Source organism: Alnus glutinosa, chromosome 6 (genome assembly GCF_958979055.1).
Source record: "Alnus glutinosa chromosome 6, dhAlnGlut1.1, whole genome shotgun sequence".
NCBI lineage: Eukaryota > Viridiplantae > Streptophyta > Magnoliopsida > Fagales > Betulaceae > Alnus > Alnus glutinosa.
Window position 1 is genome coordinate 5,388,109 of NC_084891.1, and position 27,042 is coordinate 5,415,150.

A 27,042-nucleotide genomic window follows, 5' to 3' on the forward strand; every position below is an offset into this window, starting at 1 on the left:
TTTTTTAAAAATAATAAAAATTTAAAAGTTATAAGTAAATTTATTCGCAAATAAAAATAAAATATGAGAATGAATGTGTGTTAATGAATACCCTTTGTTAATTATGAAAATAATGGTGAACAATCAGTGAAGTTGATTGAAAAGACACTTCTTCATTTATAATTTTGTGTACGTACGTATCTCTCTTAAAAAGTCTTTTGTCTTGCACAAATTTTGTGCCTTTTAGGTTTTGTCTTGTTTTTTGTTGATAAGTTTTTGTCTTGTTTTTAAGCAGGGAGGAAAAGTCTAAAGGTGTTTTTGACTTCATTTCATTTTGTGTAAAATATAGTTTAAATTGATAAAATATAAATTAAATAAATTATTATTATTATTATTTTTAGCTTAATCTTTTGAGATGTCCTAAATTTGAATTCTAACTCTATCAACTCATTGTACATTTCAATTAAATATTCTACGTATTGTATCTCATTTATTAAAAAGAAGTTTGAGCCTGCATGTGAGAGAGAATATTAGAATATAAATTAAATGATTAAATAGATTTGGGATAAGTGGTGATTTAACACAAATATTTTAAAAATTTATGAGCTCCATTGTATTCTGTAGGCTTTTTTTTTTTTTTTTTTTTTTTTTAATTAATTTATTTGTTTAATTTTATTCAAGTGGGAAAAAAAGGGGGAAATAGAAAAATTACAAAGGAAGAGGGTCTTTACCACTCTTAATTCTTAAAGCAGAAAGGAAAGAAGAATTTTCGAGAATGCTTTTAAACACCAAGCGAGAAGCAGCCTATTTTGCAATTGATTGTTCTTGAGAATTGGCATCTAGTCCTAAAAATATCAAGAGCACACTGCCCACCTAAAAAAGTTGTACTTTATTAATAGCTAAGACGGAGAATTGGTGGTGTATCATGTATGCATATATTATCAAACATGGCCCAGACGGCCAAGAACAAACGTTGTTCACCTATTCCCTATCTCAAACTCTTCGATCGTTATCATAAGAGCATGTCCACCTATTCCATATCTCAAACTCTTCGTTATCATAAGAGCATGTTCAGAGTTAAACAATAAAGGATGCATGGCTTCAGGCACTCGCCTACATCTTTCCAATAGAAGAAAAATGGTAGAGATTCTTGAGCCACCTAAGTGATTACAAATTTAATTAGTCTCGAAAGTTACAAATGTTTTGTAATTCAGATCAATGTATAACACAAGTCTTTTACAGTAAATATCTTTAAGGTTGGCCGGCCTCGGGAATGAGTTTTTTACTTTTGAAGAGTTTTTTAAAAAGTTTTCACTTCGTTATCATTTGTCTACGTTCATTTATTACTTTGACAGTAGATTCCGTAATTTTTTTTAACAGGGTCCAAATCATATTTTCATTGGTTCGAAGAAATTGGACTATCAAAAAATACATTTTACCTCCTCTCTCGGGAGTTACAAATGTTTTGTAATTCGAATTAAGGTGCGTTTGGGATTGCGATTTCGTAGATAATAAGTGCGATTTCAAACCAAATCGCAGAACATAAATCGTTTGGGAACTGCGTTTTTAAAAATTGCGATTTGAAAACACAGAAAATCTGCCTTTTCAAATCGCAGGTAAGATGATGTTTTTTTGAAAATGCAGAATTTTAAAGGCTAATTTACGATTTTAAATGCTAAATTGCGATTTTGTCAAATACTTAACTGCGTTTTTAAAATCACTTTTTTTAAATCGCACATTTTGAAATTGCAAACCCAAACAGACCCTAACTTGTAACACAACTTTTATCATGAATAACTTTAGAGTTGGCTGGCCTTGGGAATGATTTTTAACTTACAAAGAAATTTTTGGAAAGTTTTCCCTTCGTTACCAAATGGTTGCCTTCATTTATTTCGATTGTGGTTAATTACTTTGACCGTAGATTTGATAATTTATTTTAACAGGGTCTAAATCATATTTTCCTTGGTTGGAAGAAATTGGACCATCAAAGAATACATGTTACCTCCTCTACAAGGAAGGTCAGTATCTCTTACCTCCTCTACAAGGAAGTTCAGTGTCTCATGTAATACTGAAGAACGAGAGAGAGAGAGAGAGAGAGAGAGAGAGAGAGAGTAAAAGTTGAATTTCCATTATTGAATGCAAGTTTTTCTTTAAAAAAAAATGAAAAGAAAAGACTTTGCAGGTTTTGTTTACTTATATATAGAAAGTTAGAAACTCATAACTGTTAGAATATATTCTGAATATATTCAGAATATATTCTAACAATAACAATAATTGGCATAATGGAGAGTGGCATATTATATGTTCGTGTTGTTTGGTTATATATCAAGAACTTGTAACAATAATTGGAAGTTTGGAACAATGGAAAGTGGTGGAACATACACAGGTAGTAGTAGTTCACACATAAGTAGTTCTAACATCTGGAGGAACAATGCCATGGAAATTTTCTCAAGGTCTTCTCGAGCAGAAGACGATGAAGAAGCTCTCAAATCGGCTACTTTAGAGAGACTGCCTACATATTTACGTATAAGGAGAGGTATGCTCACTAATACAGAGGGCCAAGCCAGAGAGATTGACATAAGGGCTCTTGGATTACCTGCGAGAAAGGCTTTGTTAGATAGGCTGGTGAAAATTGCAGAAAAAGATAATGAGAAGTTCCTGTTGAAGCTCAAGGACCGCATAGATCGGTGAGTTCCATCAGTGTATATTTCATTTCAGATCATTACACCCATCTGGGTAATTCGTATTCTTGTGTTTTTTACGTGTTTCAAGCAATTTCAAAGAACTTGATTTAACTTATTTTTTGTTTGGTCCTAGTATACAGCTGGAATGGGTTGTTCTTGTTCTTATGTTCCTTGAATCGTTTTTATGTTGCAAAGTTTTTGGCATATAAAAGATAATTTTTTTTTTCTCTGCATTTGTTCGGAATCTCTTTTTATAATGTAATTCTGATGGTTTTACTATTTTATTTCGAAATTCAAACTCAGAGTTGGACTTGATATTCCAACTGTTGAAGTTCGGTTTGAGCACCTAAATGTAGAGGCAGAGGTTTATGTTGGAAGCAGAGCATTGCCTACAATATGTAACTTCTTTATCAATATGTTAGAGGTAAATTAATGGTCTTAAGTAGATAGTTCTATCTTGTAACCACAATTACTCTCTCTCTCTCTCTCTCTCTCTCTCTCTCTCTCTATATATATATATATATATATATATATATATACTCACCCTGCAATTTCTCTCCCATTCTTCCTCTCTAAAGGGATTCTTGAATTGTCTTCACATTCAACCAAGTAGAAAGATACCCTTACCAATCCTTCAAGATGTGAGTGGCATCATTAAGCCTCAAAGGTGAGTATATATACCTCCTCATATATTATTATTCCTTACACTTTCCAAACAGTTCATCTTCCATCCTGTTCTTCCAATTGTTGTAGAATGACATTGCTTTTAGGCCCCCCAAGCTCTGGAAAGACCACACTATTATTGGCTTTGGCAGGAAAACTCGGTAAAGATTTAAAAGTAAGGAAACTAAATAGAGAAATGCTATTTAGTAAACTGCTATACGACTGTCATACAACTGGGATAACGTGGCAATGAAAATCAACCATTGTTAGTCCAAATGCTAATTTTTACTGTCACGTCATTTCAATCATATTGCAGTCATCTAGCAGTCTACTAAATAGCTTTATTCGACTAAATATTAAATGTGTCTACTTTGTTTTTGGGGGTTGATCTGACATGGTAACTTATGAACTTCAGTTGTCGGGAAAAGTTACATACAATGGACATGGAATGGAAGAGTTTGTGCCGCAAAGGACATCAGCTTATATAAGTCAATATGATCTCCACATAGGAGAAATGACAGTGAGAGAAACACTGGCTTTTGCAGCAAGATGTCAAGGTGTTGGACCACGTTATGGTCAGTTAAAACACCATCACTTTTAAGATATACTGTTTGGTCCAAGGAGTTCTGAGGGTTTGAGTTTATAATTTTAAATTTTGGAAATTTTGCAGAGATATTGGCAGAACTATTAAGAAGAGAGAAGGGAGCAAATATTAAGCCAGATCCTGATGTTGATATCTACATGAAGGTTGGAAAAAAAAAATTTGTTCTTTGTTGTGTGAATAACTTATTGAGAGATCATATTTGCTATAATCGTTCCAAGGGGAGAAAATTAATTACTCATAACTTGAAAATCTTAATATCTTAAATTCTCTTCAGGCAGCAGCGCTAGAAGGACTGGAGACCAGTATAGTTACTGACTATGTTATCAAGGTACCACCTTAAAATACAGACAACAATGTGAAAATCTTATAAATTTTAATGTTTCTGCTCTTGTAACATTGCAGATTATGGGGCTTGAAGTATGCGCTGATATTATTATTGGGGATGAAATGTTAAGGGGAATTTCTGGTGGACAGAAAAAGAGAGTCACAACAGGTAACACATAAAAACAGAAATTGTTTGTTTAACAACATTGAACACTCTTATTGCCTATTCTATCTTAAATCAGCACTTATCTTTAAAGTTTAAGCCGATAGAAATGGGTGAATTTAATAATTTACTTAATATTGTAACACTCCCCTTCATATATAGGCTCAAAAGTCTTTTTCAACAAGTGAGACCCAACACTTATAATATTTAGCTGAAATGAAGGGTGAATTGTGGAGTTAGAGTTCGAACTCAGAACTTTTTGGCTTTAATACAATTTTAAATCACCACTTACCTCAAAAGCTTAAGATACTGGGACAAGGGTGATTTAACTTGGTATTAGAGCTGAGGTCTTCAATTTGAACCTTATCTGTACAATTTATCCCCCATTTTTCAAAAATAGTCCACATGTTGTCTATTAATTGAATGATTAAATTTACTCTTTCCTATCGGCTTAAGCTTTTTGGGATAAGTGGTGATTTAACGCTCAAATTCTAAACTCTGAAATCGCCATATGCAACTCTCAATATGATATAGGTGAGATGTTGGTTGGACCAGCAAGTGCATTGTTCATGGATGAGATATCAACTGGTTTGGACAGCTCAACGACTTTCCAGATTGTGAATTCACTCAAGCAATCCATCCATATTCTCAAAGGAACAGCAATTATCTCTCTTCTCCAGCCACCTCCAGAAACTTATGAACTATTTGATGATATAATTCTTCTCTCAGACGGACAACTTGTGTTTCAGGGTCCCCGTGAAAATGTGCTTGAGTTCTTTGAATACATGGGTTTCCAATGTCCTCAGAGGAAAGGAGTTGCTGACTTCTTACAAGAAGTAATTCTAGCTAGTTTTCTCTAGCTGTGTTCTCACTCTATTCATATTGGAATTATCATTTTAGTGTCACAAAAAAAAAAAAAAACTTTCTTCTTATTCCCTTGTGGGGTTGCAATAGGTGACATCAAGGAAAGATCAAGAGCAGTACTGGGCACATAAAGATAAACCTTACAAGTATATTACTGTGAAGGAATTTGCCCAAGCATTTCACTTCTTCGACATTGGTCGCAAACTTGATGATGAGCTTGCTACTCCTTTCAACAGCTCCAAAGGCCACCCTGCTGTTTTAACCACTAAGAAGTATGGTGTTAGCAAGAAAGAGTTATTCAGGGCTTGTCTTTGGAGAGAATTCTTGCTTATGAAGAGGAACTCCTTTGTCTACATCTTCAAAATGAGCCAAGTGAGTGGTATTTCTTAAACCACTGTTCATTTCAGAAGCTTAAGCTGATAATAAATAATGAATTTACTCATTTAATTAATATTTTAATACTCTTTTCACGTGTGGGCTCAACGCCAATCTTTCCTTCAAACTCGATTGGTAGGGTACTGAATATTGATGCTAAACTATCTTCTTTCACTCAATAAGTGAAACTCAACATGTATACTATTTGATTGAAATGAAGGTGAATTAAAGAAACAATGTTCGAACTTAGGACCTTTGCACTGATTTCATGTTAAGAGTAATGCTATTTAGTAGACTCATATACTACTGCCATACAATTTGATGATGTGCCGGTAAAAATCAGTTATTGGATCAATACTTGTAACTAAAAAAGAGCAAGGGTTGATTTTTCCTGCTATGTTCCCCAGCTGTATGGCAGTCGTATAGAATTTTACTAAATATCATCATTTATTTTAAAAACTTAAAGCCAATTGGAAAATATGATAAAGCATTAAAAGCTTCGCTTTAGACCAAGAGTGGGATGGAATTGAGTTTCATTTTTGTTTAAAATTCAAATGAAGTATTTTGAAGCTTGTTCTAGTACTATTATTTGTAAGAAGGTTGAGATTGTGGATAACCATCCTCCAGCAATGGTACAAAATTCAATTCAAGCATTGACGATATAAGTGATTATTGCTTATTGTTCCTTGTATTTTCTCGCATTTTCAGCTTACTCTGTTAGCTTTTATAACGATGACAATATTTCTAAGAACTGAGATGCATCGAGATACAGTGAAGGATGGTGGTATCTACATGGGTGCTCTTTTTTTCACTGTACTTGTAGCTATGTTTAACGGAATATCAGAGCTGAATATGGCCATCATGAAGCTTCCTGTATTTTACAAGCAAAGAGACCTTTTCTTCTATCCTTCATGGGCATACTCTCTACCCACATGGATCCTAAAGATTCCAATCACTCTTGTAGAAGTTGCCATTTGGGTGGTGATGACTTATTATGTCATTGGCTTTGATCCAGACATTGGAAGGTGAAAAATGAAAGAAAGCAGAATTGTTCAAATTTAAGTTAAACTTTTTGGATTTCAGAATATGATGAAAGCTCCTAATTAATGGCAGGTTTTTCAAGCAGTACCTCATAATCTTGTGCATTAACCAGATGGCATCTGGACTGTTCCGATTTATGGCTGCATTAGGGAGGAATGTGATTGTTGCTAGCACAGTTGGGTCATTCGCTTTACTTGCAGTGCAGGTTTTGGGAGGATTCGTCATATCTCGAGGTGAATTAACTTATATAACACTCTCCCTCACGTATGTGAGCTCAAACTCGCGCTTAACAAGTGAGAATTAACACGTGAAATATTTAATTGAAATGAGGGGTGAATTTTGGAGTTAGGGATCGAACTCATAACCTTCTGCTCTGATACTATGTTAAACCACCGTTTATCCTAAAAGCTTAATTAAGCTTATAGGAAGGGATGTATTTAATTAATATTCAAACAATTTTCTACTCTTCATGCATGCTGATAGAAAATATTCAGAATATATTCTAAATATATAATAAATATACTATTATTGATTTATATTATTGATTTATTCAACTCTGAATATATTCTAACACATGCCAATCTGATATAAATTCTGATTATATTTTCTTTTTCATTCAGAGGACGTGCAGAAATGGTTGTATTGGGCTTACTGGGTCTCACCACTGATGTATGGACAGAATGCTATAGCTGTGAACGAATTTCTTGGGAAGAGTTGGAGACATGTAATCATCCTTTCATGAAGTTTGACAAGATAATAACAAAACTAAAGCAAAGAATTGGAAAAATGATTTTGATCCATAATTGAGTATGTGGATATGTTTATATTATAGGTACCTCCTAATTCCTCAGAACCATTAGGAGTTTTGGTCTTGAAGTCTCGAGGTGTTTTTCCACAAGCAGATTGGTATTGGATTGGAGTAGGAGCTTTGATTGGATATATGTTTCTGTTCAATTTTCTTTTCACTTTGGCTCTAAAGTATCTCAATCGTAAGTACCATAATATATATCTTTCTCGAGTTTCAAAATTGAACTGATTTTTCTGATAAAAGGATTAATTTGCTGCAGCTTTTGGTAAGCCTCAGGCAGTACTATCCAAAGAGACATTGGCTGAGAGAAATGCTGACAGATCTAGAGATTTCATTGAGCTTTCATCTAGAGGAAAGAGCTCTCCTGGTGGGTCAGATTCTCGTTTCTGTTTCTACATTCTATTTAAACTACAACATATTTATTGTGATAACAATGCAGAAGAAGGGACTGAAGTTCAAAGAAGTGTATCATCCATGTCATCATCTGCAAGAGTTAGTAGAATTGATGAATCTTACCAAAACAAGAAGAGGGGAATGGTTCTTCCTTTTGAACCCCTATCCCTCACTTTCGATGAAATCAGATATGCTGTAGACATGCCACAGGTACCTTCTAGTTTAAATTAAAAGGCACCCTTGAAGTAACTGGGAGGATATAGGGGTTGTTTGATAACGTTTTTTAGAAGGTATTTTTTTATTGAAAAAGTGTTCCGATTTGACATAAAAATGAAAGTAGTTTTGAGTTTTTTGCATTTAAAGTTGTTTGTTAATGTTTTTACTTTTATAGTATAAAGCAAAAGGCAAAGAAAAAAGGCGTTAGCAAACGAGGCCACATTTGTACTGAAGTGCTCAAGTTACTGCTATTTTGTGTCATTGGTGGTTTGTGTACAGAATCTTGATTTTATCCTATTTCTCTTGACTTTCTTAACCCTGTTTCTTCTGCACGATTAATGTCTTGTAGATTATTGGAGGGACACAAAAATTACTTATAGAATTAGTCAATTATAGATGGCACTAACATTTCAATATTTCGTTTTTGTTGCTTCTTCTTGTACTGCAACAACCAACATACTTGAAAAAGTTGTTTTATGTCATCAATGCAAAGCCAATAATATTATCTGCAAAATGAATTTGTTGACGTGATTACAGGAAATGAAAATTCAAGGTATTCTTGAGGATCGACTTGAAATTTTAAAGGGTGTGAGTGGTGCTTTCAGGCCAGGAGTCCTAACAGCTCTTATGGGTGTTAGTGGTGCTGGTAAGACCACTCTAATGGATGTCTTGGCTGGAAGGAAAACTAGTGGATATATTGAGGGAAGCATCACAATATCTGGGTACCCAAAGAAGCAAGAAACATTTGCTCGCATATCAGGTTATTGTGAGCAAAATGATATCCATTCTCCTCATGTTACAGTCTATGAGTCTTTGCTATATTCTGCATGGCTTCGTTTAGCCCCTGAGGTTGATTCTGCAACAAGAAAGGTATTATTTCCTGTTTTTCTTCCATTTTTCTCTTAATTTGAGGCATGGCATATATCCAGGTAAAAGTACTAATTAATTAACGACAGTCAGATGAGGATTTTACATTCTTATTCCACGTAAAAGGGAAAGTTGGATCAAGTCAAGGATAAAAAAACACTAAAAAAATATGATTACTAATAAGACTTATTTCAAAAGCTTAATCTGATAAGAAAGAATTAATTTAATCATTTAATCAATACTTTAACACTCCTCTCAAACTCCTCCTTAAAAAGTGAGACCCAACATGTGAAATATTTAATTGAAATTAGAGGTAAACTATGGAGTCAAAGTTCGAATTCATGATCTCTTATTCTGATATCATATTAAATCAATACTTATCCCAAAAGTTTAAGCTAATAGGAAATTATGGACTTAATCATTTAAATTATAAAGAAAACTTTACTTACGCCTTGATGTTTAGGCGCTTTTGTAATCATACCTTCAAAGATTAGAAACTTATCCTAATTAAATAATTAAAATATATATATATATATATATATATATATATATATATATGAACCCTGTGACCCATGGCTTGGTATTTTGGTGTCCTCTGTTGAGATTTAACCGAAAATCGTAATGGATGGGTGATTGCAAAATTCTAAGACATGAGAACCCGACATTGCAAATTTTAAAACTTTGAGGGTATGATTGCAAAGGCGCCTAAACATCGAGGGGTAAGTTAAGTTTTTCCTAAATTATATTATAGCACTCCCCCTAAACAAATGAACAAGGTTTGAACTTAGGACCTTTATTCTGATAGCATGTTAAAAACCCCACTTATCTCAAAAGTTTAAGTTGATAAGAAAGAGTAAATTTAATTATTTAATCAATACTTTAACACCAGATATGACAAGTTATTGACTAAAACTCTGGGTTATGGGCCACAGATGTTCATTGAGGAAGTAATAGAGCTTGTGGAGTTGACCCCATTAAGGGAAGGACTAGTTGGATTGCCCGGCGTGAATGGCCTCTCAACCGAGCAACGCAAGAGGCTGACAATTGCAGTTGAGCTTGTTGCCAACCCATCTATAATATTCATGGATGAGCCAACCTCTGGTCTTGATGCCAGGGCAGCAGCAATAGTAATGAGAACAGTGAGGAACACAGTGGACACAGGACGAACAGTGGTTTGCACCATTCATCAGCCAAGCATTGATATATTCGATGCCTTTGATGAGGTTAGATATATTTGTCAAGATTACTGAACTGAAAAATGTTGAAAATTATTTCATAAAACTTTAAGTTTCTGTCCAATTTCAATATTTCAACTTTCCCTCTATTTTTTCAATTACACTTTGTCCCACGTTTAATAGCTATGAGTTTTTTGTGTGTTTTATAAGGAGTTATCTTACAAAATATAGATTGGTTTTTGGGTACACCCATGCTAGTTGTGTTTCGCACTAGTAGTTTGCATGCGCGTCGCTTTAGACGGACTTAGCACTTACAGTCGCACACGAGCCACGAGCTTATTATTTACGTGTGCATTTTTTCTGATGTGTACAACTGCTATTCTAGCATTCATTTTATTTTAAGTATTTAACTGCTTTTTCAACAGCCAGAAACTGCTATTTTAAACTGCTTTTTCAACGGTCAGAAACTGTCATAAACTGCTTTTGTGATATATAAAAAATATATTTTTCAGCATATTTTATGGATCTTTTTTCTTCTTTGTTGTTACAAAATTTTGTATTTAGAATAATGTTAGAATTTGCAATCTGCACATTACATTCGAGCAATATTGTATCCTGAGGACAGAATTGTTGTATTCCCTATTGCAAAACTTATTGTATATATAAGTAGGAGACAATATTTGTCAAAGGGACAATTCATATTCACCTTACTGTCCAAGAATCTAGTGATTTCCATACATTTTTATTTTGCTTTCATTAATTTATGTGGTTTCCACATCTTTATTTCTAACAAAATATACAAGAATTGAGTGCCTCAATGATGCATTTCAGTTACTTCTTTTGAAAGAGGGAGGGGAGCAACTATATGCAGGTCCATTAGGCCGCCATTCTTCCCATCTCATCAAGTACTTTGAGGTTAGGCTAATAAACAAATGAGATTTTGAACATATCAACCCACATTTGTCACATAATTACCAACATATATTTTTTTTTTTTTAAATTTCTTTTGGTAAGGAAATCAATGGAGTTCCTAAGATTAGAGATGGTTATAATCCTGCAACTTGGATGTTAGAGGTTACTTCAGCTACACAGGAAGCAGCTCATGGTTTTAACTTCAGTGACATATTCAAGAACTCAGAACTATACAGGTAAAAACTTTTGTTATATCTTTTTTCTCATTATTTGGTCCTGATCCCAGCAAGATCCCAAGAAACATTAGAAAACCAAAAGCTTCAGAATGTTGAAGTTCTTGATATAGCTTATAACAATTCAAAGAAGACTTCACTTATCACCTCTGATCTTTGATGTTTTATTACTTTTGTATTCATACCATTAAACTTTAAAAAATGTTAATTTAGTGTATCAATCTTTCAATTTTTTTTTTTTCAATTTCACTACTTTTTAAGATTTTCCGTTAAATCCTGTCAAAATTCCAAAAATATCATTTTTTTTTTAAAAAAAAATTTAAAGATTCAGGCATAAGTATTTTTACAAATTCTGTTAAATCCTGACTAACAACTAAATCTTTCTAATTTTTTTTTTCCCTAAAAAAATGAGAGGTATTTTAGGAATTTCGACACTCATCCGTTAGGATTTAACGTAAAATTCTAATGAATGAGTGAAATTGAAAGATGGATACATTAAATTGACATTTTTTAAAGTTTATGTTTATGATTGCAAAAGTGATGAAAGATTACAGGTGATAAGTAAAGTTTTTCCAACAATTTAAGATTGATATACAGATACAATATTTCACTATTAATACTTGAGGGTCAATGATTCAGGAGAAACAAAGCATTGATCAAGGAACTAAGTACACCTCCAATGGATTCCAAAGATATATGCTTCAACACTATCCACTCTCAATCTTTTTTCATGCAATGCATCGCGTGCCTATGGAAACAGCATTGGTCTTATTGGAGAAACCCATCATATAATGCTGTGAGACTCTTATTTACAACATTCATAGCTATGTTGTTTGGGATGATATTTTGGGATCTTGGTTCCAAGAGGTATATGGCAAAACAAAACCCATTTCGAGCTTGTTTGATAAAACTTTTTAGATGATGCTTTTTGCTTTTGATTGTGGTATGATGTAAAGTTGAAAGTATTTTGTGGGTATTTTTCGTTTAGAATTATTTGTTAATGCTTTTATTTTTTTTGCTAAAAGCAAAAAGCTATTCTAAAAAGTGTTATCGAACGAATGCTAAACCACTCTTAATAATGACTAATTTGTAGTAACTTTTTGGGAATGATAGGAGAAGGCAACAAGATCTGTTCAATGCCATGGGTTCCATGTACACTGCTGTTCTCTTTATAGGAGTACAAAATGGCATGTCTGTGCAGCCAGTTGTGGCTATTGAGAGATCAGTCTTTTACAGAGAAAGAGCAGCTGGAATGTATTCAGCTCTGCCATATGCCATCGGACAGGTAAATTTCTTGTATCAGTATCTCTTTGGATTTGCAATTTCAAAAAGTATGATTTTAAAATATGCAATTTGAAAACATGATTTTTAAAAATGCAGTTAAGGGTTTGGTAAATTGATAGTTTGACCTTTAAAATTGCAGTTTAATCTTTAAAATTATACGTTTTCAAAAAATCACCCTATTGCGGCTATTGCCTACAATTTGAAAACACAATTTTTTTTTTTTACGTTTTCAAATCGCAATTTTTTAAAAACGCAACCCTAAACGATTTATTTTTGTGTTTTGGTTTAAAATCAGACTTTTTGTGGTAGGAAATTATATGGAATTGAAAATTAATAGGGAAATATAGTGAGCAATCCAGAAGCCAACGACAATGCATGCATGGTATAAACATTGTTAGAAAAACCATATGTTTAAGGAATTATTTAAAATATTGGATGATATTATGGAATAATTTAAAGAATTGAACTATCATGCATGCTAAAAACAAGATCTTCTTGCTAAAAGAATAAAAGGAGCAAATTATTAAATGGAGACTTCATCAAGGCTGTTGTTATGAAACTCATCGACTGTCAAAATATTAATTAAATAATTAATTTTTTTTATTTTTTATCAACTTAAACTTTTGAGATAAGTAATAATTTAACATAGTATCAGAAAAAAAGTAAATAATCCACCTCTCGTTTAAACTTTAGAATAAGTAGTGATTTAATGTTGTTTAACCAAATGCCATTATTTTGCAGGCTGTTATTGAGCTTCCATATATTTTCCTTCAGACTGTGGTATTTGGGTTCATAGTATATGCCATGATGGGATTCGAAAGGACACTTAGCAAGTTCTTATGGTATCTTTTCTTCATGTACTTCACCATATTATACTTCACATTCTATGGGATGATGACCATGGCCATTACTCCCAACCACAATATTGCCGCCATAGTTTCCTCTGCCTTCTATGCAATATGGAACATTTTCTCAGGATTCGTTGTCCCCCAAACGGTAATTACCACAACTCTACATCCCTACATACACATACGGATGTTTAGGACTGTCAATTTTTGACATGACAAGCAAATCTAACACAAAATTAGTGTGTTAATTATGATTTTGTATAATCGAGTTCGGGTCAATTTGGGCCAGCCCAAATTAATCTGTTTAAATAAACGAGTCAATCCTAGGTCAACTCCCTTAACTCATGGGAAACCCGCATAACACATACAAATTAAATTAGATTTTTTTTTTTTGAAAAAAAAAATTAAGGGAAAAGTACACATATTCTCCTCAAACTACTATTCAATTGTTAATGTCTCCCCCCTCCCCCAAAGTATGAATTGTGTCAATGTCTCTCATCAAATTACCAAAAATGACCCTATTTTTTTTTTTGTATAAGACAAAAATGTCCTTATGAATTCGAATATATATATATATATATATATAAAGAATAAAAACTAAAAAAAAAAAAAAATTAAAAAAATTAAAAAACGAAAAAAAGGAAAAAAAAATTAAAAAAAATGAAAAAAGAACGATTTTTTTAAACAAAAAAAAACTGAAAATTATTAAAAAAAAAAAAACTAAACAAACAAACGGAAAAAAAAAAAAAAACTAAACCAGTTTTTTATTTTTTATTTTAATTTTTAAAACAGTTTGTTATTTTATATTTTTTTAATAGATTTTTTTTATTTTTTATTTTTAATTTTAATGATTTTAAGAATGGTATTTTTGTCATTAGGGGGAACATTGACAATTTTTGGTAGTTTGAGGGGAGACATTGATACAATTGGTAATTTAGGGGGGATATTAACAATTGAATAGTAGTTTGAGGGGGATATGTGTACTTTTCCTAAAAATTAAAAGCAAAACCCTAAAAGGCTAACATTCATATAAATTAAAATTCTTCATATATAGGTCATGTTTGGATCAACCCAATACGATTTGTTTATAAAATAGGTTATGTGAATTGGGTCATCGTAACACGACTTGTTTATTAAACGGGTTAGTAGGTCGTGTGGTGTAGTGTCACTCACTAATTTAATGGCCATTTTACTATATAAGTCTAGTTCAAACCGACCCATATCAATTTAACCTATAAATCAATCCGACCTGACACAAATCCAATACGTCAGCACAAATTTTTAGCTTGTAGCATATAGACAAGTGCACACACAGAATGAACTTGAGACTAAACTTAATTTGTTTATGACAGAGGATACCAATTTGGTGGAGGTGGTACTACTGGGGTTGCCCCGTTGCTTGGACCTTGTATGGATTGGTTGCTTCACAATATGGAGATGTAGAGGACGTACTTGAGTCTGGTGAAACTGTGAAAGATTTCGTCAGGAGTTACTTTGGGTATAGACATGACTTTCTGGGTGTCGTTGCTGTAGTGATTGTTTGGATCCCATTGTTTTTTGTATTCATCTTTGCCTTGTCAATCAAGGCATTTAACTTTCAAACAAAATGAGTGTCTAAGTATAGATTTCATGTATATGATCCTTCCGGTAGTTGCAGAAGATGTTGGAGCTACAGAAATTAATGAAAAATTATTGAACTCTTGGACATTAAGGTGAATATTAATCTTTTTCTTAGACAAATATTACCTACCACTTATACAATAAGTTTTGCAAAAGGAAATACAACAATTCTATCTTTAGGATATAATAATGTCCGAATGTAGTGTTCAGATTGCGAATTCTGAACACTACACTGAATAAGAAATTTTGTAACAGCAGAGAAGAAGAAAAGAAGAAAAAAGATCACGTAAAATATGCAAGAAAAATATATTTTATAAATTACAGAAGCAGTTTATTACAGTTTATTACTGTTAAAAAAAATAGTTTCTGACTATTGAACAAGCAATTAGAAAATGTAGTGTTTGGCGGTTGAAAAAACTGTTAAATATTTAAAAGTATGACTGTTAGAATAGCAGTAGCTCGCGGCTCGTGTGTGACAATGCGCACGTGCTAATTGCGTCTAAAGCGATTAAGCGACACGTGGGAGTGTGACGGCAAAATAAATGCTTATAAAGTATACAAAAAAACTCATAGCTTTTCAATATGAAACTAAGAATTGTCCCCAAGGGATAGTTCAATCAACTGGAGACTACGCCTCATGAAGCGGATGTCACTAGTTTGAATTCTCCTTCCCAGTTCCCCCTCTTATGTAGACATGTCAAAAAAAAAATGAAACAAAGAATTTTCTAAAGTTCCTTTTGAAGTTGCCTTGTTTTTCTACATAACATGTGAATTTTCCTTTGGAGATTAACTGTATATCAAAACTCCTTGTAAATCACCTTGTAAAAGACTCTCTAAGTCCTTGCTATATATAAATGATCACATCTTCTCCGTTTTGGTAAGTAAACCAAGGCAGGTTCTCTTTTAGTTTTTCAATGAGCATTATGTTAAGTAGCACAAAATCTGCGCTTTGCACGGTATTCTTTATTATAATTTAATTTTAAAATTTAAATGCATTTCTATCGTAATTTTTATTATAAGTTAAAAAAAGCGTGTAAAATAATATATCATAATAAAAGTTATATACCAGTACATTACCAAACATCTTAAATCAAGTTAAAACATATTCAAATATTTGTTCCCATACATGTAGTTTAAAATAATAATAAAAAAAGGTATAAAGAAAAAAATAGCAATAAGAAAACTTTGATTCTGATTATTAAAGCATTAATAAAAAAAACTAGCAGAAATGTCTAATATTGTTGGTTTGATATTTTTGAATATAAATAAAACTAATATAATTCTGAACATAAAAAAATAAATAAATAAAAAGCAAAATCTTTTTTTTTTTTTTTTTTTTTTAATACAAAATAAAACAAAATATTCCACTTAATATTTTATTCAAATAAATCATCTCACATGAAGTTCAATCCTAATTATCTCTTTAGTGTTTTTGTCACGAGTTGTCCAGCGCTAGCTCATGCAATGATGACGTGGAGGGTATGAGGTGTAAATAGTATTTTGTTAGTTGGTTTTGGTTTCCAAATTCTGTTAGGATGCGAGGCTATTGTGGGAGGGATGGTATTGAGAGAATCTTGTATAAATGGGGAGAAGGGTGAGAGAGACGACATTCATCTTGTAATTCAGTCTTAGACTGTAAGGAGAAAGAACACTTCGAATGTTCATGGAGGCCAGACACCTCGAATGCCTAATTTCTATGTTTTCTTAATTTTCCAGTAAAGCTTTCCTTATTCAATTCCATTTTCTTCTTCTCCCTTAATCCAAATTCAGTAACAGGAAACTCACCTGTTACAAGTGGTATCAGAGCCTCCTATCCTTCACCCATCGCTTCCAATTCTGCCATCTTTCGCCGATCTTTTCTTTACCTCTTTTTTTTTTTTTTTTTAGAACCCCAAATTCTACCACGGCAGTTCTGTGGCGACCGCAATATTATAGCCATGGCCAACTATTCACAGCCTTTGAAGGAATTGCAGGGATCGATGACTCATCTCCTTGCTGTGATGGTGGGGACTCGAACCGAGATGCAGAGTATCCAAGCTGCTATTGAGCACTTAACGTAGCAAGTTCAGACGCTCATCGATGATCCTCCTCGGCCACAACACAATAATTCTAGTTTCAATGGGGGAGGAGACCGAGCAGAAGTCCATGACGAAGAAGAGGATTAGGGCGACGATGAAGCCAACCCCACAGTAATTCAAATTCCAGTACCAGTCCCAGCGGATGGCACAAAACGCACACCAGACCCAGCAACAGAACCTTTGGAAGGTCCAAAACACTTAACAAATACAGCAACAGATCCGGTTGTCATCACCTACAATCTTTCCGACGTAATTCCTCCACGAATTTTCGAATCTCTCTAGGAGCATCAAATTCCGGATTGGTCGGAAAAGTTGGATGTGGTGGTCCGGAAGAACAAATGGCAATGGAAGAACATGGAGTTCAACACTAGAGTAGAACCTAGTCAAGAGACCGAGCCACTGAGGCACGTAGATGCTGGCAAAGAAGTAGGTGAAGGTAGCATCGGGAGAGACGACGAGGGCCGAGTACGTGGAGGTTTCAGCCGGAGCAAAACTCAGTCTAGTATTCGCACCACCGAGGCAAGCCGATGCAGCCGTGGCACGTGGGAAGGTACGGGTGGTCCTCCGAGGTGAGTTGATCCTTCGTGTCCATCACCTGGGCGGCAAAAGGGCAACCATTGGCGGCATGTGGCTGAGAGAGGTCACCGAGCCGGACTGCAACCCGGATGTTTGAGAGGCCGAGCGAGTTGGGCATGGTCTCGGAAGAGGTTCGGTGGTTGGCCGACCAGCAGAGGTCGGGGAAGGGAGCATCTGAGGTGGAGACCCAGCTCTTTTATGGACAGCTTAGATGCTTGCAAGAAGAACAGAGAGCTGCGCAGGGTCGAACTGCCACGTAGCATCAAGGGGATGACTCATTCTAATAGAGTGAACTAGCTGGCAGAAACATTTTTGTTAGACTCTGACAAGTGGCTTGCAGTAATGGAATTCTTGCTTTTCATAAGTTTTGGAGATATGGCACTTGAGGTAGCAGATTTTTATGTACGATGCCGTTTTGAGTTGGACAAAGACACCTTCATCGATAGATGGGTCAACCGAAGCAAAGGGTGGGGAAGGGCACATCTGAGGTGGAGAACCAGCCTTTCTATTGAACATGTAGAACCCTTCAAGAAGAACCTAGAACTGCAATGTGGAACCAAAGGAATGGCTCATTCCAGTTGTGCAAACTAGCTGGCACCAAGTAATCCTAGTAATCCAAGGGTGAGTGGAGCCTGGAAGAAGGTGTGTGTTTTGTTTAAAATATGGTATCCTTTTAAGGGGCAGGCCACAGTCTTATACGTGTGGTGCTGGGAAAATTTTAAATCCATGTGGCAGCAGAGGGTGGGGACTTCTATCCATGCCACATTCGAGAAGTTCACAGAATTTTTCGCGTCCCACCACTTTAGCGCTTCACTTGGCATCTGCGGGCCTATGGTTCGATTCCTCGTTTTAGCCCAAAAATTCTCCATGATGATAGAAGAGGTCCTCGAAGCCCAGAAGAAGTACCCCGGGCATTTCCACCGAAGGAATTGCGATCCTACTTATCTCCTTGTATCAAAAAATAGGCATGCTTGACCGTGCCCACAAGGTGATCGAAGAAAGGACTCAGTTGAATTATGAGCACACATCCAAGTCCTTCAACGCCCTCGTGGTGGCTTGTGTAAACGTCAAGAAAATCGAGAAAACTGAAGAGTTTTTTTGGGGACGACCGCAAAAAGAGTCAATAGAAGGGGTTTGGATTTCTTATAAAATTGTTGTCAATTCAGTTGGGGAAATGGGTTCATTGGATACTGCGTTTTTAATGCTTGATGAGTGGGAGAAGAATGGGTTGGAGCTTGATTCGGTAACACTCAATACACTTTTCAATGGGTTTTATAACAATGGTCGAATTTTGGATGGAGAGAAGATATGGTGGATGACAAAGATCAAGAATGTTATTCCTGAGATTAGAAGTTATAATTCAAGGTTGAGCGGGACGTGTAATGATGGGAAGTTGGAAGAAGCGGAATGGTGGTGTCAAAACATGATTGGAGCCTCGGGAACCAGCTGAAGACGAACCTGGAAGCCGCCGTGGAATTCAGCTAGTTGTTACGTGGCAGTTGAGGAATTATTGCACCTTACAACAACTTTTCCACATGGGTTTAGTTGGCCACTTTTGTTATGTGTCAAGGAAGAGAGTGAGGTGGCTACATTTGGAGCTATTCTTGCTGGAACTGGTATAGCTGGTGTTTTTGCATGTGATGAGCACACTAAGCTCTATTTTGAGCTAGTACAAGGGGCTGTAATTTGGGCTTTGAACATTGCTTGGCAAATGCTAAGGGATGGGAAAGTTGCAAAGGTCACTTGCAAAAACCACTTGATTCAAGAGGCCTCAAGTCTGGGCATCCTTCTAGAGCCAAGGATTAAGTGAGAAATGCTGGAATGTCTGAAGGAGTTGGCTGACTCAGTCAAAGAGCATGTGAAGAAGGAAGATGCCAAGAACCTAGAAGCCGAGCTGCATAGGGACATGCTGCAACATGGACAAGGGTGGAGGATTCTAGATCTTATGGCAACATTTGGCTGGAGTAGAGTGCATCATGGGTCCAGCTGAAGTTCGGATTCAGCATTGAGGATCAGCTGGGTTGTTTTACTAGAAAGAGTAGAATTGTTGTTTCAAAGGAAGGGCATAGATGTCATAACTAAGTTACATTTCTTTCATTCAATCAGCACATTGAGGGCAAGGTGCTTAAAAGGGGAAGGTAATGTCACGAGTAGTCCAGCGCCAGCTCATGTAGTGATGACGTGGAGGGTATGGGGTGTAAATAGTATTTTGTTAGTTGGTTTTGGTTTCCAAATTTTGTTAGGATGTGAGGTGTTGTGAGTTTTAAAAAGTACTTGCAAGCGCACGAATCGTTTGCAATATAGTGTGTGCAAGTGCGAGGTCAAATCCACAGGGAAATGGTCAAAAATCAGTGTCTTGCTTAATCAACCTCATTCTAACCTAGTTCCAAGAGTTTGAGGGTTAAACATGCACAAAAAATGCTAAGTTAAAGAGGAAGAAGTGAAATATGTAAAAAGGGACTAAGGCTAAGGAATTCACCAAACCAAATCCAACAAGTCACACTCTTGGTTTCCACTTGAACACCCAAAGAACATTAAGCTTAGGGTGTCATTCAAGTTTCTCAACCATAAACCTTAGAACCATTAAATGAATCTAACTCAAAGATAAATCACAAAGAGTACCCATTTGAAATCAAATCATCCATTGTATCCATTCAAAGAATAAATCACAATGGATATCATCTTTCAAACTGATAAAACAATGTATCCATCGGTTGAAACACATCAAATGTCCTATTTCTACCACCAACCACATTCATTGCAAAAGATAAAGCATTAAATGAATGGAACTTGAACAGCATAATGATATAACATTAAATGTGCAAGTAGTACTACAAGAGTGTGAGTATCATCAATGGAGAGGTTTCATCCTCAACCTTAGTTGAGAGTTCTAGCCCCCCATGACTAAGAACACCACAAAAACTTGAAGAACAAACATGAAAATAGAAGAAAAGCTTTACAAATAGAAGTATCTAAAAAAAAGAGCTATTGAAATGAACTACAAAATGCACGAAATTAAACCTAGCTACTGCTCTCAGAACTTCCCCAACAAGGAGGCATGGCTATGGCTTTATAAAAGGAAATTAGGGTTAAAAACCCATGTAAAATGACTCCTCTAACCCCCTCTAAGGTTCCTCTCTTGCTAGAGACAACCAAGGTCACGAAACCAGCGTGTTCTGTTGCAAAAATCAGATGGAAAACTGCTTTTTGTCATGGAGAAGCTCCTGATTGGGTGTTCTGGCGCGCTTCTGCAAAAGAAAGTTCTGGGAAATTTTGATCGATTGACTTTTATTTGATCGATCGACTTCGGGCAAAATTTCGATAGATCGACTTTTCAGGACTACCGAATTTCCACATGAAATTTTGCCATTCCTTTCTTATTGACCTATAAAACACAAAAACTAACAAAAACATCAGAAAATAGCAAGGCTAAAGGTCTAACTAATGTAAATCAAGGGGTCCAAATATACAATATTTGGTACTTATCAAATACCCCTAAACTTACATTTTGCTAGTCCCTTAGCAAAACAAAATGAAAAACAAAATCAAAGCATGAAACATAAATCCTCTTTCGTGGGAGAAACGATTACATTTAGCATATGCAACAAGCCTTTTAAACCCCTAGGACTCCCTAGTGGACGAGTGAAGTCTCGTGAGGGTTTGCCAGAAATGATACCCACAAACATTGAAATGCTGTATTATCAATTGAGCAAAAATCCGCATTAAAACACCTGGTTCACACATCATGAGCATGTTTAACAAAATGAATATCACATCATTATGTTATCAAAAATCGATCGACTCATAGTTGAAAAATTGAGACAGCACATGTTTAAAAGTGTAAGGTGTTAATAACATAGAATCATGAGGTTTCAATTTTTCTCAAAGCATGTGTATCAAAAACTCACAGGAGTTCCATCAGATGAATATAACCAAGGCTTAAATGTGTTATTACTTTTATTCATTATTTTTGTGTCGGCTGTGCAATGCTTGACTCCCTTAAGCTTTCTAATTGACCTATGTAACGAGAGTTGGGCCAGTGACTCTCAAACCAGGTGGTTTTAGGGCACTAGATGTAAAACATCCCTAGGGGCTTACTTACTCAAGTCAAAAAGGCTACGAAGTCAAACTAGCCAAACAAACAACCAATCCTGAAATTCTTATCTTTTTACGCGAACACCCAATGCTTAGTGAGGCAAGGGGCCCGGTTACTCAATGAGAACTCAAATTGGTGATACTATTCTAAGCCATTTTTTTTTTGATAATAAGCCAAGGTTTCATCAACAAGTCATCCTATAAGTCTCAAGACACACATTCTCAAATCAAATTTCATGCCTCACATATCCTATGCTACAGTGCTTGTGATAAATGATTTAAACATGTCAAGTCTCTATAATCCAACAGATGAGTCAAAAGATTTCAGATTTTAATGACATGCAAAATTCAACATGTTAGACAAACCAATGATATGCAAACCATAGTAAAATGTAACCATGCTCAACTAACAATAAAAGTTTTTAAGAGTTTTTTTTTTTTTTTTTTGGGTGAATAAACACAACATATCAACAAAAACAATAAATGATAACAAACAGACATGTCTATCCCACCCCCAAACTAAAATGACACATTGTCCCCAATGTGGCGAGAGATACAATACCGAAGTGGGTGCTGCAAGCTGGGCACACTGCAAGAGAACATTCCCTCCAAACTTGAACGGCAGACATTGTCCTAAAAATCACAACTAAAACAAAAAGAAATAAGATCAAATGATAAGGAAAAATAATGAGGGTTGCCTCCCACAAGCGCTAAGTTTTCAGTCTTCAGACAGACTTTCCATCCTGACGACAATCATTCCGAGTAACTCGGATCCTCCAAAAGAGTCGTCTCAATCTCCGGGCTTGGTAACTCCAAAAATGGCTTCAGTCTTTGCCCGTTCACCTTGAAAGTACTGCCATTCTTTGGATCCTCAATCTCAATGGTCCCATAAGAAAATACTAAACGAACAATGAATGAGCCTGTCCATCGAGATCGGAGCTTCTCTGGAAACAGATGCAGACGTGAATTGTAAAGAAGGACTTTTTGACCAGGTTCAAAAGATCGTCTCAATATGTTCTGGTCATGAACCTTCTTCATCTGTGCTTTGTACAACCTAGCACAATCATATGCATTGTTCCTCAGCTCTTCCAATTCGTTGAGTTGAAGCTTCCTCAGTGAGCCAGCCTTTGTGAGATCGAAATTCAGCTGCTTAATGGCCCAGTAGGCTCTGTGCTCCAACTCCACTGGCAGATGACATGCTTTTCCGTATACAATACGGTAGGGTGACATGCCAATCGGGGTCTTGAAGGCTGTCTGGTATGCCCATAATGCATCGTTCAAACGAAGAGACCAATCTTTCATTGACGGGTTCACCGTCTTCTCCAAAATTCTCTTGATCTCTCTGTTTGAAACCTCCACTTGACCGCTCGTCTGAGGGTGATAGGGAGTGGCAACCTTGATGCAATACTTCTTCATCAACTGCTCGAAGACCCGGTTGCAGAAATGCTTTTCACCATCACTAATAATTGCTTGAGGAGTACCAAAACGAGCAAATATAGTGTCTTTTAAAAACTGAACCACAATTCTGTGGTCATTGGTCTTGCAGGCAACCGCCTCCACCCATTTGGACACGTAGTCCACTGCAACCAGAATGTACAGATAGCCGAAGGAGAGTGGGAAAGGTCCCATGAAATCGATGCCTCACACATCAAAGATCTCGACAATAAGAATGGGGTTGAGTGGCATCATATTTCGGCGTGAAATACTCCCTAGCTTCTAACAACGCTCGCATGAGACACAATAAGTGTGAGCGTCTTGAAAGATGGTTGGCCAATAAAATCCGCACAGCAAAATCTTTGCAGCGGTCTTCTTCGCGCTGAAGTGGCCTCCACAAGCATGATCGTGACAAAAGGAGATGACACTAGATTGGTCGGGCTCGAGGACACATCTCCTAATGATCTGATCGGGACAATTCTTGAACAAATAAGGATCGTCCCAGAAAAAATTCTTCACCATGGCCATGAATTTGGACTTATCTTGCAGCCCCCAATGCAAAGGCATTTGACCGGTGATAAGATAGTTTACTATGTCAGCAAACCACGGTGAGTGAGTATGAGCAATATGCATCAATTGCTCATCAGGGAAGGTCTTAGAGATGGGGGTGGCCTCCTCAGTAAAATCTACAGTAATCCTCGAGAGATGGTCGGCCACCACATTTTCGAAACCCTTCTTGTCCTGAATCTCAATGTCGAACTCTTGTAAAAGCAAAATCCATCGAATGAGACGAGACTTAGCATCCTTTTTGGAGAAAAGATACTTTAATGCCGCGTGATCCGAGTAGATGATGACTTTCGATCCCAACAAGTAGGATCGAAACTTATCCAAAGAAAAAAATGACTGCCAGCAGCTCCTTCTCAGTGGTCGAATAATTCAGCTGGGTGTCTGATAAGTCTTGAATTATCCGATTCAAAACCCCTTAATTTGCATTTGTTAGACCTAGTTCGTATTGTATATATAACGTTTTGTTGTAGTTTTTGTGTTTTATCTTATTTTCAGGTCTTAGTTGAAATCTAATTCAAAACTCTTGAATTAGACCTGGAAATACATCAAGGGCATTTTGGTCACTTCCAGAGCTCGAGGCAGATCCTGAGAAGATGAAGAATCGTCCAAGGCATTTCGATCGATCGATTATTTGTACAGCAATAATTCGATCGATCGACTCTTCGATCGATCGACATAATTTTCGATCGATCGAATTCACCGACTTCCAGAAAATCAGATATTTTCAGATCTTTGCATTCTTTATGCAATTCAAATCATAAGTTGGATTTTGTGGACAGAAATGGACGTCGACCAGCTCTGTTTGTGTGGCTAGGATTAGCTCTTGATGTTCTTTTGTAAATCCAATTCTCTATATATATGAGATTAGGGTTTTAGGTTAGAAGATGCATCTTTTGGGGTTTGTTCGGATTTTCTCAGGTGTATCACTTTAATTCTTCATGTTTTAGTTTACTTTGATGCACGTTTTCTAGGCTTAATTCCAGAGAACAATTTCCTTTCCTTAATTTCAAGTTCTAGCTTAGCTTGTTCTTCATTTTCTTCCTCTTTTGTAATCCGAATTTCTTTAAGTTTAATATAGTTGATTTCAATTCATTTCTCCTTTGTTCCTTTACTGTTTTCGTTCATTTCCATGCTTAGATTAGTTTAAATTCATGTCTAGCTAATTTAGTCTTAGGGTTTGATCCAAATCCAATCCAAAAACCATGAAGTGTTCTTGAGGTTTTTAGGGTTCTCTTTAGATGTTTGATGATTGCTAAGGGCTAGAGGATATCAAAACCCATGCTAAAAGGTTTTGGTATCAAGATTCCAATCAAATTTATTCATGAAAAAGAGTTTAACTTGTCTATGAGTTTTTCTTGAAGTCTTGAGTAAAACCAACATTCTTGGAAACAAGAATGATGTCTTTTTCAATGGTGCTATTTGACATGATGTATGATTTCTCATTAGAGTCACCTTATAGGGTATGCTAGGGAACACCAATCATTTTACCCCTTTGGTAGTCTAATTGTCTTTCAATTGTAGTTTAACTTTATGTGGAATGATTTGGTGTGAAACTAGATATTTTGTCATTGTGGCCTAGTTAGGGTTTTCATGTATTGTGTATACTCATTAGGATGTGTTAAAGAGTAGTAAGCTAGGGAACATTAGTCACTCCACACCTTAGGTAGAGTAAATGTCTTTTCAATTATAGTTTAGTCTTTACGTGGAGTTGATTAATGTAAACCTAGGTGCTTTATGATTCCGTCTTAACTAGAGTGTTTTCACGTCGATGTCGTCGTAATGGTTGACGCCCATTACGCGCTCATATCAAGCATTTTAGGAAGATCCATATAGACTTTAAGCATTGCATAGGTTGAGGATTGGATAGGATCAACACCCTAAGTTTTCTTTTAAGTCAATTTCATTTCTGTTTTCATTTCTTTCACCTTGTCGTTGTAGCTTCAATTCTACAACTTTTGTTTTTACTTTTGTTGATAAATTAAGTTAGATACGCTCTTTAGATATTCCATTACGCAAAACATCCAATAATCTCTGTGGTTCGATCACCCTTACTATAGTACAATCGATACGTACTATTGCGAGTGGTAAACTTATAAATTTAAAATCCACGTAGCCGCTTGGCGCGCTACCAATTTTTGGCGCCGTTGCCGGGGATTAACGGTTGTTTATGGGATATTTAGGATTGTATTTAGTTTGATTTAGTACATATTGTTAATTCTGTCCATAAGCTGTTTTTGGTTCTGTATAAAACTGTTTTTAGTGTTTTTTGGGTTTTATTTCGGTTCTGTCTGTTTTCTGCAGAATTCTGTTTCTGCAGAAATATCGATCGATCGACTTTTTGGACCTGTAATTTCGATCGATCGACTTTTCGATCGATCGACATAACATTAGATCGATCGAATTTTGTTTTGAGCAGCACTGTTTTTCTGCTGACTCTAGACTGAACCTCCACTTAATTTATTACTGTTCTGTGCATATTTAGACTTCAATTTTGTTTTAGATTTTATTTTCTGTATTTTCCTTGCATTTTTCTCTTCTGCAGAGAATCGATCGATCGACATTAAAAGTGATCGATCGAAATTTCGATCGATCGACCAAATATTCGATCGAGCGACATTTTCTTGCAGTAGCACTTCAGCTGCCACTGCACTGCCTCACTGCAGATTCGGTTAGTCTTTCTTCTCTTTTCTTTTTATTTCTTTTCTGTACCTTGTATATATAGATTACATTTTGTTGGTGCATGTTTGGTCGTCGTTCATTGTCATTGCCTATTTTTCCATACGACCTAAACTTAGAGCGGATTTCTAGACGAAGTAGATCCAAACGAAACTCACGTCTAAGAGCCCATTCTAACTCACCAATGGCTGAAGAACCAAAGCCTGTGTTGTTAAGGGACCACTATGTTCCCTCAACATACACACCTACTTCTAGCCTTCAGTTGCCGGACATTACGGCAGCTCATTTTGAAATTAAGTCCGGATTCATTCAAATGCTTCCTTTATTTTACGGACTTAGTACCGAGGATCCTTATAAGCATTTAGATGACTTCATTGAAATCTGCTCCACCATTAGGTTGCAGAATTTTACAGAGGATGCTTTAAGGATGCGTTTATTTCCGTTCTCCCTTAAGGATAAAGCTAAGTATTGGTTAAATTCCTTAGAGACTAACTCCATTACTTCTTGGGCTCAGATGCAACACGAGTTCCTTAAGAAGTACTTTACCATAGGGAAGACCAACC

The 27,042-nt window shown here is 35.7% G+C and overlaps 1 protein-coding gene and 1 pseudogene across 3 annotated transcripts; both read left to right on the plus strand.

Moving 5' to 3' along the window:
* Positions 1–2,056: 2,056 nt before the first annotated feature.
* Positions 2,057–15,144, plus strand: LOC133870203 (pleiotropic drug resistance protein 1-like). 3 transcript variants are annotated; one of them, XM_062307273.1, is made up of 24 exons: positions 2,057–2,666; positions 2,967–3,087; positions 3,242–3,330; positions 3,417–3,501; positions 3,742–3,901; positions 3,997–4,073; positions 4,205–4,258; positions 4,333–4,423; positions 4,952–5,253; positions 5,372–5,653; positions 6,365–6,681; positions 6,770–6,930; positions 7,318–7,421; positions 7,530–7,686; positions 7,765–7,872; positions 7,945–8,108; positions 8,652–8,984; positions 9,914–10,204; positions 10,988–11,071; positions 11,171–11,304; positions 11,941–12,168; positions 12,415–12,586; positions 13,327–13,581; positions 14,786–15,144. In XM_062307273.1, the coding sequence occupies exons 1-24, from the start codon at positions 2,281–2,283 to the stop codon at positions 15,041–15,043; spliced, it is 4,413 nt and encodes a 1,470-aa protein (XP_062163257.1). In that variant the 5' UTR covers positions 2,057–2,280; the 3' UTR covers positions 15,044–15,144. The 3 variants fall into 3 exon arrangements, with proteins under 3 accessions (XP_062163257.1, XP_062163256.1, XP_062163258.1); XM_062307272.1 differs by having other exon boundaries at positions 7,765–8,108; XM_062307274.1 differs by lacking the exon at positions 11,941–12,168.
* A 3,289-nt stretch (positions 15,145–18,433) lies between these two features.
* On the plus strand, positions 18,434–19,697 carry LOC133871443 (small ribosomal subunit protein mS79 (rPPR3b)-like; annotated as a pseudogene).
* Positions 19,698–27,042: the final 7,345 nt, after the last annotated feature.